The following is a 15,429-nucleotide window of genomic DNA, read 5'->3' as shown; positions in this document are numbered from 1 at the left end:
TATGAGCTCAACTGAAACACTATAGTATTGTTTTAAATAATATTTTGTTTCCTTTGGAAAGACAACAGTTACTAAATACTATTTTGATTCATTAACCAAGAAATTGAAATTCATAGCAATAGGGTCAGCATTATCTGCCAAGAATGGACAAAGGCCCAGGGAGTTGTAATTAGTTTGGGGAGGCTAGAGGAGAGGAATCTCGGCTCTCGTCTTCTGTTTATAATGTACATGACTTTAGAGGACAGAGTGTGTGATAGCCAGGGAGATCTGGAATGTGTCTGCCTAGAATTCAGAGAGCCCACAGGCTGCAGAAAGAAAAGGGCTAGCTTGTCAGGAGACAGCTCTCTTAAGGGGCTGAAGGGGACTGGCCAAGGCCCAAAGTGGGGAAAGCAGAGAGGCTTAGGGGAGGCTGCAGGCTCCTGGGAAGGGCCAACATGCATGCCTCAGTGGGAAGTTGGGCTTATTGTGAGCAAGGTGCCTGCCCTGTGGAAGGCTTGGAGCTCAGAAAGGCAGATGGGGCCGGCTGTGCTGGGGGAGGGACCACACATGTGGACTGCTGGGACAGCTACTTAGAGAGTTCCCATTCCTCCCCCTTCGAACCGGGTATGATTGTAATGGTCTGTTACACAAACAAAGGGCCTAAAGCTATGAATGGGGGAGGAAAAAGACACAAGGTTAAAAAAAAAAAAAAGAGGAGGCCTGTCTAGCTAGTGTTTCTTTCCTTTTAAGCCCTCCATTCCCAAGCACTCTCCCCCACCATTTTAGAGAAACCCGTGCAGAAGTTTAAAAAAGTTGCCTTCTCTTCTTGCCACTTTCAAAGCAGAAACCCAATAAAATGTTTACCAGCTTAAAAAACAACAACAACAAAAAAAATCTAAGAGGGAGAACTATAAAGATCTGGTGATTAAATACTTTTTACAGTCCAGATTTATTTCTAGATGAACAGTTTGCTTGACAGATAAAGAACATTCACTTTTCCATATTGCAGATTCCGAGTTCTGGGTAACCCTCCGTGAAGAGAGCTTTTAAAAATAATAGCGTGCGCTGTCATTTTGAAAGTGCCTGTCAAAAGCGTGTCTGGTGTGACTTGGTCCTGGACTCAATCTTGTGTGGAGAAAGATTCATCAGAGACTTCTGAGCAGGGCCTTGGATTTCCCGTTCCTTTCAGATAGTCATGCAAGAGGCAGCCATGGCAGTTGGCCTCTCGGTTAAGCCGTCTACTGCTCCCAGGCTCTGACCTCCACGAACTCCCAGTTCCCTGGGTGATAAGTCCTCTTTCCTATGCCTGAAGGGCCTCCTGTCTAGACTCTTCCACTGCACCATCCCTCACCTCATGCCCCGAGGTACCACCATTCCCTATCCATCCCTCTCCTATTCTGTTCTTCCTCTGGCTACAGCATACAGCACCTCCCCCTTGGCCACTTAGCATAAAGTATAAAGAGCCTGCACGGAGGCGATCAGAACTTAGGCTGTGCAAACACTTGGCAAAAGTAGCAAAAAACTATACCCTCAGATCTTCCAGACCATCTTATAGGCACAGGGGTGTCCAGGCTCTTGGTTTTTTTCCTGTTTTTCTAAAGAGATCACTGTCTGAGGCTACACGACCCACCCAAGTCTTTAGTGTCCCCTGTGGACAGTGTCAATTGTAAGTCTCTTCCAGATACTCTTAACTCATGGATCTGGCTTCCCCTCGCCGGTGGAACTCAGGTTGCTTTTGTTTTTTTCAATATTAGCCTGTACCCTCTCACTTCCTAAAAAGGACCCCGGCTTTTCTTCCGTCCCCTGAAGGATGACCTTATCGGGACAATAGGCCATGCTGCTAATTAGAGTTCTGGTTCCCCATTCCCTTCATACAGAGTTTCAGGGAAAGAGATCAGCTGTCAGCTAGAGAAGCACAAAGGTCTAAAGGTCAGTCGGAAGGATTTACAGGGAGGGCGCCCGCAGCGGGTCGGGGGGATGCATGTGTTCTCAGCTGTCGCAAAGGAACAGCCTCATCCTGACTTTGACATTAGACTATCTGCTTCTAATACCAAAAGCTTTTGTCTGGATTGGTGGGCTTGCCCTCCACCCCTTATCTCACACCAGGCTACCTAGTTTCCTTCAAGGAGTAGTCTTAAAACGAAGATGACCCGTCCCAGCTTCAGAGCCCATCTGGACCCCACACTTGTCTTTCTGGGTGCACCTGTCTGTTGAGCTCAATTAAGACATTCGTTCTTCTCTTCCCGAATCTTCTGCTTAAGAGTTCAGTGTGTGATGGGGCATTGGGGAGCAAGGGTCTGCACAGATAGCTCCTCTCCTGTTTTCAGGAGGCCATGACAGTGTGGGAAGAGAAGGGGGCTGGTGGTGGGGGTGGGGTAGGCCACAGACCTGTGCATTAGGGCACTCGTATATGGCGATAAGCCCACACTCTGCCCACCGGAAGCAGCTGTGTTGGTATGGCGCCTTCCTTTGTGGCACTTTGAGGTTCGTATACTTCCCATTCCAGCTGAGATGGTTTTGCTGGACCTCTCTACCCATTGTTCGCTCTTCTTCCTCTCTCCCTTCCTGTGTACGGAGCCACTGATTAGTGTGGGCGGATAACATCTTCAACCCATTGAATGAAAACTTTATTAGTTTTTAAAGGTAGCATATAAAATAGTCATTGTGACACTTTTATGTATACTTTTGTTCTACTGATCCTTCCCCACCCCTCTCCCGTTCTCTTCTCCGTCCTGTTGGTCCCCCCCCCGCACACCCCATCCAATAGCCTCCCCCTTCTACCTCTCATGTCACATGTGTTCCATTATATTCTTTTTATTTTTGCCCCCCCCCCCCCATCTCTTCTTTCCTTTTCGTGATCCTTTTTCTGGCTTCTTAACCTGCAGACGTATATACATGCATATAAATTCAAATCCAGGATTATTGTATGAGAAGGGAGCAGTCTATAACAAAGAGATCCCATGTGTAAAAAGCCTACAGTTTGCTGGGATCAAGCTAATGAATAGTGATGGTGGTTGTAGCCATTTGGGTCTCCTTTATCCTTCCGCTGCACACAAGTTCCTTAGATGCCTCTTACTAAGCTTTTGGAAACGAGACTTAATTCTCATTTGCTCATTCTTCCTCACTGTGGCCCATGCCCTCAACGTCTTACCCTGGAGGAAGCCGGAGAATTTATGGGCAGAGGCGACTGTCTTTGGGGCTCTGGGAACATCATGTGCCTACATTCCTGCTTTGCTCTCCTTCCACAGCCCTGAATAGATAGATACCTAAGAGAAAAGCTCGCTCTAGCTGCAGCCTGCCATAGGGAAAACAAACTTCTCTGTACCCCAGGGCTAGCATGCTTCATCAGCCCACCCTAGGGAAGAGAAATATTGACAGTCAAGGTTGCTAGCTCAGTGACAAGCTTTCTGTCAGGCTCCCAGACCACCCGCGGAGAGTTGAATCATTTCTAAAGGTACCTAGATGAGCCTTGTTCCTTGTGTCACCCGCTTTCCAGAAGCTACAGGGTGTGTTCCCTCTCTCCTCGGTAGCTTGGCACTTAGTTCTTCCAATCTCCTTGGTGGCTTGAGCACCTATTAGGTGACATTAAAAAAAAAAAAACAACCCAGACCTGAACCAGAATGGCTGACTCCTAACTTTTGCTGGATTTTTCCTTCAGATTTTAGCCTTTCTTTACTACCAACCACTAAGCTAAGTACTCTGCCCACAAGGTATCAGCAAAGCCTCTTCTCTCCTTGGACAAGTCAGCAGTCTCTCTTTAGAGATAGAGTAGAAACCCAAATGGTCTCAAAATCTCTGGCCCACACTAGCCACTTTCTCTTAGATCTTTGAGTTGTGTGTCATTAACAAAACTGACGGACGCTATGCATACCTAAGGAGCAGCATCAACACAGGCCCTGGTGTCCAGTAACACAGTCGGACCGTTGAGGACTCACTTGGTACTTGTCTTGGGGACCTTCCGGAGTGGCCAGAGTAATTTTATTTGGGAGAGAGGGGAAGCAGGAGTTTGCCTGGCAGAGAGGACGGAAAACACATTTGCTATAAGAGAATGTAGCACATTAAGGAAATAGCCCAGTGGCCTGATCTTTGGCCTTGATTGCCTTTGCGCCACCATGGGAGAGCGGTCTGCAGACATGGCAGGGTGACAGGTCTTGTGGCGCCAATTTATGAGTTCATCGCAGGCAAGCGTCTTCTAAGTGATGTGTCAACTCAAATGTCCGGGGACTTAGTGATAATATCTTACTATTGAGCATTGTATAATCCACAGAACGCTTAAATATGCATCCCTGTGATGGGTGAGCAGCCTGCCATCCAGGACAGAACCTATTCTATTATCACCTGTACCACATTTAAAATCAATTTGTATAGATTGTTTACTGTTAAATTCCCCAGAAACGTCATAGAACCTTCCATTTTAATTTGATGGGACATGGGCACACAATACAGGCACATGAATTAGGAAATGTTAGTTCATTGTAAACATCTGAGGGGAATGTTGGCAGCACCCAGGAGGATTCCCTCCCATTTTTCACCTCAGGAAGTGCCCTGTAAACCTGTAAGACCCCTTAAAATTGTAAAGAAAATGATGACTCCCTTCCTTATAAAAATTTCAGTATGCACGTGAATTTTGCATAGCGTTTCAGAGAACTCACAGGCCTGCTACTTAGCTGTGGGCCTCATGTCTCAGTGCTGGTGAGGTAGCAATGACCTCTTTGGGAGTTTCGCATGTGTCCTTTACGCCCAGATGTAATGAGTGCACAGAATAAAAGATAGGTAGTAACAGGTAGGATGTTTCAAGGCTCCCTCCTCCTGCTGATGTGTCTGGGTGTATTTTTAATTTGCCAGTGAAGACTTGATAGTCAGTCCTTCAAAGAATTGAGAAAAGCATCCTAAAGTCAGATACAAAAAATATTTTTTCTCTTCCTGTTTTGACAATTGGCTCCTTCGTAATTGGTGAATACAAGGGAGATAAGCAAGCAAATAAAAACCCAACCTTGTTAAAAAGCCCTTTTAAAATTGATCTGAATACATAAAAACCGTCCCAAGTTTTGGGCATGTGAGAGAGAAATTTTGGATCAGAACCCACTAAACTCTAAGTAGTACTGCTCAAAACCACACCAAACCAAACCAAACCAAAATAGCCAACCAACTTAAAGTATCCACTATGGAAGACCAAAATGGAAATCTCATTTCCTCTCAGCAATGGGCCTCGCTTTGTATTACTGGGGACAATGGGAACAGGAGCCAGAAGTCCTGGTTTATTTTGAGAATTCTGTAAAACAGTTGTTCCCCGTTAGCTGATTGTGTTTCTCAGTACTGGGGAAGTCCTGGGTCTACATCTGTGTTCTGACCTTCTGCTTTACTGTTGAGTACTCCTAGCCCCCATGGGACTACAGTCTTCCTGGCTGTTACCATATATGTATATATATATATATGTTCTTATTCCAGTCCAATCCTCTCTTATCCCTAAAATAATCAGCATGAGCAGAATGAAGCAGATGGCGCAAGCCTTCTTTGGCACACTAGCGGATCTGTATCACTCACTTAGTATTTTTAGAATCAGGGGGACTGAAAATTAAGTCCTGAGATGTTTTGGGGGGAAGACTTACTATCTTTCCAGGGTGACAGGTGTTGAAATAGCTGTATGTTTAAGATTCGAAAGAGATCTGGGTGTCAAGACACAGAAGAGACTGGCTCTCTTGGGGGACCATGGTCCCCCTTCAGCTTTGTTGTAGTTGTTGATGGTTTATTTTAAGTACATCAGGTTTTAACTGAAGCATAGGATCATCAGTATACAGCTAGTATGAACTAGGTGAGAGGTGACTGAGAGATGGTGTATATATCCACATTGTTAGCTTTTTTTCCTAGCAGTCAAGGTTTGATCCTTAGTCATGAGGAGTTTATTGTCTGTTGTGAAAAGTTTTTTTTGTGGAAGTTTGTGATTAGGTCCTGAGAACAGTGGCCTCAGGCCCCATGTATATACAATATGCAAAGATGTTGAGTGTAATAACAATACTATGAAACTGGGCATCTCTAAGGATGCTCCAAGGGAATTAAGGAGTGGTCACCGTGGTGTGCTTCATTAGCTCAGCATTTGAGGATGAGTTTTGCCTTTTGCGTTAGGCTGCATATGTTTAACCCTACTTAAACATCAGCAAGATGAAGGTTTAGGGAAAGATGTTCTTGAAGCGAGGAGATCGCCTTTGTTTTGTGAGGAGCTCTCCTGTTCGGGAACTTGAAGTTAGAGAAATCTGCCTCACTCTTAAGTAAATCATAGCCACATCTAACCATCCCTGATTGTGCCCAGTCTCTGAAGGCCTGGGGGACATGGCATGGGTGAAGTCCATGATGGTTGGTGTTTGCAGCCTAGGGAAGAAGTAACTAGAGAATAGCACTGACATTGTCGGCAAGTGTCGAAAGACAACTTCAGAAATGGAGGAAAAGACTGTGTTGCTGTTGTCCTCAGGGTGTGTTGATAGGTGGTCACTCAGGGTTCATAACTGCTGGCGGTTGTTCTGCTTGTCACTTCTTGTCTTTCTACACGTATCTGGTCTGTGCTGCCTTCTCACATGGTGAGTAACTGATGGTGCATACACAGGAAGACAACATGTATCATTTCTCCATCACGCATGTCGCTCGATGCTTAGGAACCATTAGCTGCACTTTGACACACGGTTCTTATTCTATAAATACAATATACATTGTGATTTCTTTTCAGGTTACAATCAGAAATGGAAAGATGATAGGTTGTTTCAGCTGATTGTCTCCGATAGACCATTTGCATGTATCATGTGATTATATCAACCAAGAAGCTGGAATTCAGGATAGAGCTGAAGTATGAACTGGGGAACCTCATCCTGCCCCCCGCCCCATGTTAATCAAATAGTTGCTCTAAATCCCTCTTGTGTTTCTGTAAAAACACCTGAGGGTGAATCAGTAGTATAGTCTTGACAGGGAATCTAAGAGTACGCCCGCACCACCCCTACAGTAGCCACTAGCTGCCTGTGGGTGTCTAACACGGCAATTGCAGTTTCCGCGCAGCGTGTTTGTAGTGTGTGGTCGTCATTGTTTGTATCACACTTCCATCATAGGAAGTTATGTTGGGCCCACTGTTCCTCTCCTAAAGCAAGGGTTGGGGAGAATGAATTCCCTTTGATAAGCTGAAAACAGCCTATGAACCTGGAATTGGCAAGAAGGTGAGGGGAAGACGGAGCCCTCCCCGCCTCCAAAGCGATGAGTGCTCCGTGTTATTTTAGCTATGAAAGGGGGAGGGGAGGAGCAGTTCATAATCCGTGTGTGTTTTAGTCTCTTCAAAAACAAGACCTGGAAAGAACAGCAAGCAATTTCAACTGAATGAATGTGGTTTTTTTTTTTTAAGCTGGCCCACTACTACGGTTTTCTACACACACACACACACAGTAGAATTTCTTAGAAGAATCAGTCTGTGGTTAGGACTGTTGGATATGACTCAAGGAAGGGCTTTGAGCATGAACGAGAATACTAAGCAGGAATGAGGGGTGGGAAAAAGAGGGCTTTGGGTAGAGCTAATGCAGGGACTCAGTTAAAATCACTCATTTATTTATTTGTTTGTTTGTTTGTTTGCTTGCTTGCTTTTCAAGACAGGGTTTCTCTGTGTAATGGTCCTGGCTGTCCTGGAAATCACTCTGTAAACCAGGCTGGCCTTGAACTCACTGAGGTCCACCTAAGGGCATGCTTGCGTGTTACCTAGGTTTTTGATTTGAAGGTACCTTAAGAGGGAAGTAGACATTAATCTTTAACAATAAATGGCAACTCTAAAGATTTAGAGCAGTAACTGAGAGGCTACAGGCAACTGAGCTTTAAAGTCTTGCCCTAAGGGCCGACTGTGCACAAAAGCGCCTCACGTGTATTTAACATAAGCCTAATGTACAGGCTGTACAGCCCTTATCAGAAGCACTTGGGAGAGCAGGCATTTCAGTGCAGCAGAGTCGTTTGACTTTTGGAAAAGTGTGTATAACATAATGAGATATCCTGTGGGTGGGACTCAAGCCTCAGCCCGGGGTTTCGTCACGTTTCGGTTTCATACCCACCTTCTACAATAGCCTGAGGCAGTTTTATGATTGTTTTCAAGTTATTGGTATCTTGACTGTGACTTATCATGAGGAGGCAGGTATGAAATTCTCCTGGACTCGCAGAAACTGACACTCAGAAATCTTCCGAGGGGGAATGTGGGGACACTGCGGTTTTTCAGGTTCGGGATCTTCAACCTGAACCCTAAACGTTTAAAAGTATTGACCCACAGAAAGTTAGCATGCCTCCCTGAAAATTATTCGGTTGCCCAGTGCTCTGCTCTGTTGCTTACAGTGCTACCTTAGACACTTGAGGCAGCTCAACTGATGGTCGGAAAAGGAGATCCAGGGTTTCTGGGGTGCTGGCTGGGCTGTAAGTGTGGTAAGGATCTGGATTAGGGACAAGACAAGCTGAAGGGGCAAAACACCCATTTCCTATCCTTGGCTAATCCGCAGGTAACTAGGGAGTGTACAAAGGCTCTCTAGAGTGCTGGCTCCAGCTCTCCTTAGAGTCCGCAGTCTTGTTCCCACAGGAACATTGTCTCTCTCTTCCCCACCTCAAGGCAGCAAGGCTCGTGCCTCATACTTGGTTGGTGTTGGGCCTGGGGCATCGTGAGTCCACAAACAAATTCACTGAGATGTATACAAATGATTTCTTCTCATCCTCTGAGAGTTTAAACAGGTGTTGTCAACAGCTTCTCTTATGCTAACAGGGCATGAAGAGGAAAGAGCTTAGTGGTTTGAATAAAGGGTGGCCATTGTGAACCGGCAACACAGTACGTACAAAGAGCGAGGCTTGTGTGTTTTGTTTTGTTTTGGTTTTTTTTCCCCCTGCTGAATCAGTTCGCTGAGTCTCACACTGAGCTGAAACCATTGATGACCTGGAGTCTATGAAAATAGCAGTTCTTATTAGGAGCCGTCAGAATACAGGGGCTCCAGAATGGCAGATGAAGGACTGCGGGAAGCAAGAAGGGAGGATGGGGGAGCTGGGCCCATTTGAGCCATTTTAAAGAAGCATACCAATTGTGGGTCATTGGCTCCAAAGTGGTGGCGGGTACAGTTTTCCAATGGCCGGTGTGAGAAAACTGTTCCTCTTATCTCCACAGACGGCCATTCAGGACGCGGAGCTATTGTGATGAAAATCTCCTTCCTGCCCTGCATCCCTCCTGTGCCTCACGGCTCTCTCTGCTTGGTTGCAGTGCCGCCTCTACCCTTTCCTGAAGTCCAGCAGTAGCGGGCCCCTCCCTTCTTTCTGCCTGTGCTTTAGATGGCAGAGCATTTGCTCGGCACATCTGAAAAAGAAGGTGTGAAAAGCAAAGGCCATGGCTCCATTCCGCTGTCAGTCATGTGGCAAGTCCTTCCTCACCCTGGAGAAGTTCACCATCCACAGTTATTCACACTCCAGGGAGCGACCCTTCAAGTGCACACAGGCTGAGTGTGGCAAAGCCTTCGTCTCTAAATATAAATTGATGAGGTGAGAGGCTTTCCGAAGGTGCGCAGTTCTACCTGGACCTCTAAGTGTCTCTTCAGGCCTTCAGGGCTCTCACCGAAGGAGCATAAAAGGCAGGGTGTGGGTGTATTTTAGCCTTTTAGGGACTCTCTAAAGCCATATCTCCAGTGATTACTATGACACCTAGGTAGCTAGACTTCGCACGTGTGCCCCTTTCAGACTTTCAGAGGAGTCCACGGTACACCGAGCCAGTGGTTTTCAGATGAGTCCTCTAGAAGAGAGGTGGCATATGATTATGAATTATTTCTCTAGTGGCAAGTAGGTACTCTCTACTGTAAGGTAAGTGGTACCCAAGGTATATAGTCTGCTCGCAATGGATTCTGGTAATGCCACAGGAAAGATAAACTATGCAATCAGACCATAGTGTGACTGACTGCATCCAATGCTGTCTGCTTACTTCTCTCCATATTGCTGGTCTCTAGTCTTCTAGAAATGATCCTTCAAGCTTCCAGTCGCTGACGACTCACATGTAACGCAAAGGTGAGAGAATTCGCGACCTGGCTTCCAATCTGAGTGGCAGCAGCAATTCCGCCGTGGAGTCCTCTGGAGGAAGGCACTTAAAAGCGGGAAAGGGGAAGAGATAAATTCTGCTCCTGACCTTAAGACCATCGCTATTACTGATAATGCTATATGAGCTGATGTTTAAAATAAGACTGGAAATGCTTCTGTCTTTTAAAATGCAAATGTCTCCTGTTGGAGGCCCTTCTCTAGTTGTCATGGCAACCGTATCGAGTGGCTACCATGTGCACCGATTTCGTGTTAAGGGCTCCCCATTTAACATCACACTTATTTTGCATACATGTAGGCACCCTTACGCCAACACAGAGGGTAGCTCTGGCGTCACTGGGACCACCCCAGGGGTCTATGAGAGACCTGGAGAGAAGAAAAGACAGGAGGGCAGATTATTCCAATAAGTAGAATTAGTTAGGAATACCGTGGTAAGAGGAACTGGTGCCTTATGCACGGCCAGAGAGGTGGTTCAGGAGAAATGTCTTGCTCCATCAAGGTGGAAAGTGGGCCAAAGCAGGAAGTAGTGTACATTATCCACTGTCCCTGCCTCAGCCCCTCTGGCTCCTTGACCAGAGTCCACGCTCTTTTAGGGAACTGGCAAGTGGTGAGAGAACAGGATGCTTAGGTTTGTCTTAAAGGGGATAGGGCAGCATTCCATCCAGTTCCCATCATCGCAACCCATTTTATAAGTAGAGACTGAAGAAAAATAACTGACCACTTAACCAGAAAGAGACAGTGGTGGGTCCTGGTACGGTAAACAGCTAGCTACTAGGAAGAGACAGCCAAGGGCTAGAAAAGCTGATTGGCAGGGCAGGCTGACCTCTAAGGAAGTCTTAGTGTGAATGAGCATGTTGAAGACCTCTAAGTCTTGGCACGATCTACCTGCTGTCCAAAGGGGGCATGTCTGTGCTGACTACAGGACATACCAAAACGTTCAGTTCATGCACTATGAAATAAGAGCAGTCAAGTGAAGGCACACCATGTTATATGAATCAGTAATAGTGACCTGAACGGCAGGGATGGAACTAACTTCTCTTAGCACTGTACATAGTAGGGCTGCTTTTTAAAAAAAAAAAAAAAAGAAGAAGAAAAGTGAGGAGGAAAGTGTGGTGGTTTGCTTATTTGAAAGAAAATTACAGTTTACATTCAGATCAGCAACGCAGTTTTTGAACTGGCTTCCAGTCTTCTTTATTGGGGCCACTAAACTGTTGGCTGTGGATCTGGGATGGGCCAGACAAGGTAGACCGTTGGATGAAATGTATAATCATGTATATACCCGAAAAATGGATTGACTTAATGAGATTACAAAAATAGAGTAAAATATGGAATTCTCTTGTATCCAAAGGCCTTGGTTCAAAGGTTACAATTGGATTGAAATTGTGATGAAGACAATCTAAGAATGAGGAGCTAAAGGGCCACTGTCACCAGGGATATGAAGTGTCCTGCGCACAACCAGTGAGCTACACATCCTCACAAAAAGTCGTGTTGTAGGGGAAGTACTAGCACAGCATTTGGGTTTTTAGTTACTAAAATGAACTTTCCCAAGTTTGAGGATGGCAAACTTTTGAAAACGTGGAGGTCGGTTGGATACTTTCTCCGAGATTAGGTATATAATTTTTAAAAAGGCTCCCAAGAACCTTACCCCTGACCTAAACTTTTAATCTCAATCAAGAGAGGAAGGAGAGCTGTGCACAAAGCAATGTTAGTAATTCTTGCCTTTTTAAATGATAAAATATCTGCGTTTGGAAAATACTGCAAAGTAGTTTATAAGTTAAAATGTCACTAAGACCTTGAAAAAATAGCTAGTCACATCATGACAGTGCTGTCTCCTTGTCTTCAATCATAAAACGATTCTATTGTAAACTATTCCCCCCACCCCCTTTTCTGTTTCTAGGCATATGGCCACACACTCACCCCAGAAGCTCCACCAGTGCACTCACTGTGAGAAGACCTTCAACCGGAAGGACCACCTGAAGAACCATCTCCAGACCCACGATCCCAATAAGATCGCCTACATCTGCGAGGAGTGTGGCAAGAAGTACCACACCATGCTGGGCTACAAGAGGCACCTGGCCCTGCATTCCGCCAGCAGCGGAGATCTCACCTGTGGCGTCTGCGCCGTCCAGCTGGGGAGCACCGAGGTCCTGCTGGTCCACCTCAAGTCTCACGCGGAAGAAAAAGCCCACCATGCCCCCCGGGAGAAGAAGCACCAGTGCGACCATTGTGATAGATGCTTCTACACCCGCAAGGATGTGCGTCGCCACCTGGTGGTCCACACAGGATGCAAGGACTTCCTGTGTCAGTTCTGCGCCCAGCGCTTTGGGCGCAAAGACCACCTCACCCGTCACACCAAGAAAACACACTCGCAGGAGCTGAAGCAAGAGCGTATGCAGGCAGGAGAGTGTGTGAGCACCTTTAATACCGTTGCGCCGCCGTCCTTCCAGGTGAAGGCTGCTACCATGCCTTCTTTCCAGTTAGGAGTGCCCCCTCAGAACGGGCTTGCTGGTGGCTTGCCACCCGAGATTCATGGTCTAGTGCTTGCTCCCCCAGAACAGGTCACCCAGCCTCTGCAGCCAATGCCAGAGCAGCTTATCACTCTGCACCCTGGGGTAGTTCCCACCTCTCCTCCCCAAACCCTTCAGGAGCCGAAGTACAGTCCTCCTTCTACCTCATTTGCCCCACTTGCAGGCCTGCCAATTAAAGCAGAGGCCAAAGGCTTTGGCAACATGGGTTACTTTGAGGAATTGCCTATCCAAGAGCCTCAGTCGCCTCTCAAGCTCAGCCCATGTTTTGAGATGGCTAAGGAGGGCATTGGGAAAGTCACCCTGCCCAAAGAGCTGATAGTTGATGCTGTGAACATAGCGATTCCTGCCTCTCTGGAGATTTCCTCCGTGTTGGGGTTTTGGCAGATCCCCCCTCCTCCCCCCCAGAATGGTTTTGTGAATAACACCATCCCAGTCGGGCCGGGGGAACCACTGACCCACACAATCACTTGTCTGGCGCAGCAGCCGTCACCACCGCTGCCGCCTCCACCACCGCTGCTGCCACCGCAGCCGCAGGTACAGCTGCAGCCACAGCCTATGCAGCTGCAGCCACAGCTTCAGCCACTGCAGCTGCAGCCACAGCCTATGCAGCTGCAGCCACAGCCTATGGGGCTTCAGCCACAGCCAATGGGGCTTCAGCCACAGCCAATGGGGCTTCAGCCACAGCCAATGCAGCTGCAGCCACAGCCAATGCAGCTGCAGCCACAGCCAATACAGCTGCAGCCACAGCCACTGCCACAGGCACTGCCACAACCACTGCAGCTGCAGCCGCAGCCGCAGCCTCAGCCACTGCCGCAGCCTCCACCACTGCCGCAGCCACTGCCGCAGCCACCACAGCTGCAGCCACAGCCACAGCCACTGCCGCAGCCTCAGCCGCTGCCGCAGCCAATGCCACAGCCACTGCCACAGCCGCAGCCACAAGAAGCCCAAATAGCAGTGGCCACTGTGAGCCTGGGGCAGCTCCCTTTACCCCCAATCCCCCACGTTTTCACGACTGGCACTAACACTGCTATACTGCCCCATTTTCATCATGCTTTCAGATAAACTGATTTTGAAGAAGGCGTAATTCTTGAGGAGGAAGGAGTTTTAAGCAACAGTTACAGGTTGAAACATCAAACAGTTTGAGGGGAAGCTTGAAAACCAGGATTGGGGCTTTAGCTTATTCGCGATTACTAGCTTGAGAAAAGGAATACTCTTCACTGCATGCATTGTGCCAATATATAGTATCCTTAGTATTCATGCTTTGTACCAAATTTAGTGAGCGTGTGCGTATCCTGTAGTTGAAGTGCAAGTAGTATCGTACTATTATCATATTATTATCCTCATATTATATACTCATATTATAATCACAAACAAGATCCAAAACGACAGCTGCTATTTTGTAAAATAAAGTGTGTTGAATTTAATTGTATGCCTTTGTTGTAATGATGTTAACTAAGAACTTTTGTGTGTAGTACCGCCTACGAGGGACGTGATGGAAAGGTGCGGATTTCTCCGCCTCGGAAGATGTTTTTAAGAGAAGAGGGTAATCTTCGTATGGCGTTTAGAACTAGGCTGTGTGTTTCTTTTCAGAGACTCTTCCACCTTCGGGGTTAGATGTAGTTTAGTTCCTCTTCTCGTAGCCTACTTTGTAGTTTGTAGGAAAAGTTTCTCGTGAAGTTATCGATTTCTTGATCTTTAAAGTGAATTTTTTGTGTAGTTTTCAGTATTTTTCATGTGATGTTGCAATGTGAGTTATGACTTCATTTATCTTAAAAGACAAAACTGGTTGTCAGTTATATCTGACAAGAAAAAAAATTACTGTGTAGCCTAGTTAAGTGGTATACTCCTTGTGGCATCAGTCAGAAGTATTTTGCTGACTCGAATGCCCATTGTGTTCTTCATAGGAATTTAAGAAAATAGACTGGAATTAGAAAAATAAGTGTATTAGATAAGAATCTCCCTTGACTAGCTTAAAATAGTACTCAAGCTGCTTACCTTCTGAAGTATTGTTTGTAGTTGCCAATAGAAAAATGTATCTGTAGTTGACTAGTTTAAGACACTAGTTTGTATCCCAAGAGGATTGCGTCTTGCAATGTAACTCTACTTGTAATCTTTCTCCCTTGATACCTTGTTAATCGATTTTGAAAGTGTAAAACCCGTTTTGCAATGTAACTGTACTCGTAATCTCTCTCAAGTGATATCTTGTTAACCGATTTTGAAAGTGTAAAACCCGTTTTGCAATGTAACTGTACTCGTAATCTCTCTCAATTGATACCTTGTTAATCGATTTTGAAAGTGTAAAACCCGTTTAGCAATGTAACTGTACTTGTAATCTCTCCCTCTTGATATCTTGTTAATCGAGTTTGAAAGTGTAAGGCCTAACCTTCGAAGACTGTATTTCGTTTTGAGACTGTATTTCCCGACATATATATCCTACATATAATAAACGTTAAGCATCTGACATTCCGGTTTGAATTTTGTCATTTAGCGACACCGGCATCAACATGGACTCTAGACCCCCATTGAGATAGAAAACCTTCCTGGTGCCCTCACGCCTCCTCTGGGCCATTACTTCTTCACAATTTTCAGCATCAGCACCCATCAGAACTTTTGCCTCTTTTGAGTAAATTATGACTTAAAGTCTTTAAGCTTTGGTCACATGTTCGGCACTGAGTCTTAAAGTGTCACAGTGTCCTATGTTTTATTTCTGATGAAGAGACCAGAGTGGTCTCTTCCATGTTACCCTGATTCAGTTTCACAGTAGTGTTTACAGTTGATTTCTGGTATCTCTGAGAAATTCACGTAGCTAATTGGGATTTCTTCAGAAAACATTCTACCCCCTAGATATGACAGTCGC

The 15,429-nt window shown here is 46.0% G+C and overlaps 1 protein-coding gene across 11 annotated transcripts in view; it reads left to right on the top strand.

Moving 5' to 3' along the window:
- Plagl1 (PLAG1 like zinc finger 1) overlaps positions 1-15,033 on the top strand; it is a 42,425-nt gene extending 27,392 nt beyond the window's left edge. For 3 of the 11 annotated variants that reach the window (XM_075948826.1, XM_075948842.1, XM_075948872.1), the window contains exons 3-4: positions 9,227-9,501; positions 11,942-15,033. In XM_075948826.1, the coding sequence (XP_075804941.1) occupies positions 9,350-9,501; positions 11,942-13,634 (1,845 nt within the window). In that variant the 5' untranslated portion in view covers positions 9,227-9,349 and the 3' untranslated portion in view covers positions 13,635-15,033. The other 8 variants (XM_075948881.1, XM_075948890.1, XM_075948899.1 and 5 more) reach the window with 4 other exon arrangements.
- Positions 15,034-15,429: the final 396 nt, after the last annotated feature.

This window comes from Microtus pennsylvanicus, chromosome 1, assembly GCF_037038515.1.
Source record: "Microtus pennsylvanicus isolate mMicPen1 chromosome 1, mMicPen1.hap1, whole genome shotgun sequence".
In the NCBI taxonomy this organism is placed as follows: Eukaryota; Metazoa; Chordata; class Mammalia; order Rodentia; family Cricetidae; genus Microtus; species Microtus pennsylvanicus.
Note: the sequence above shows the minus strand (reverse complement) of the source record. Positions and strands in the feature narration are given on the sequence as shown.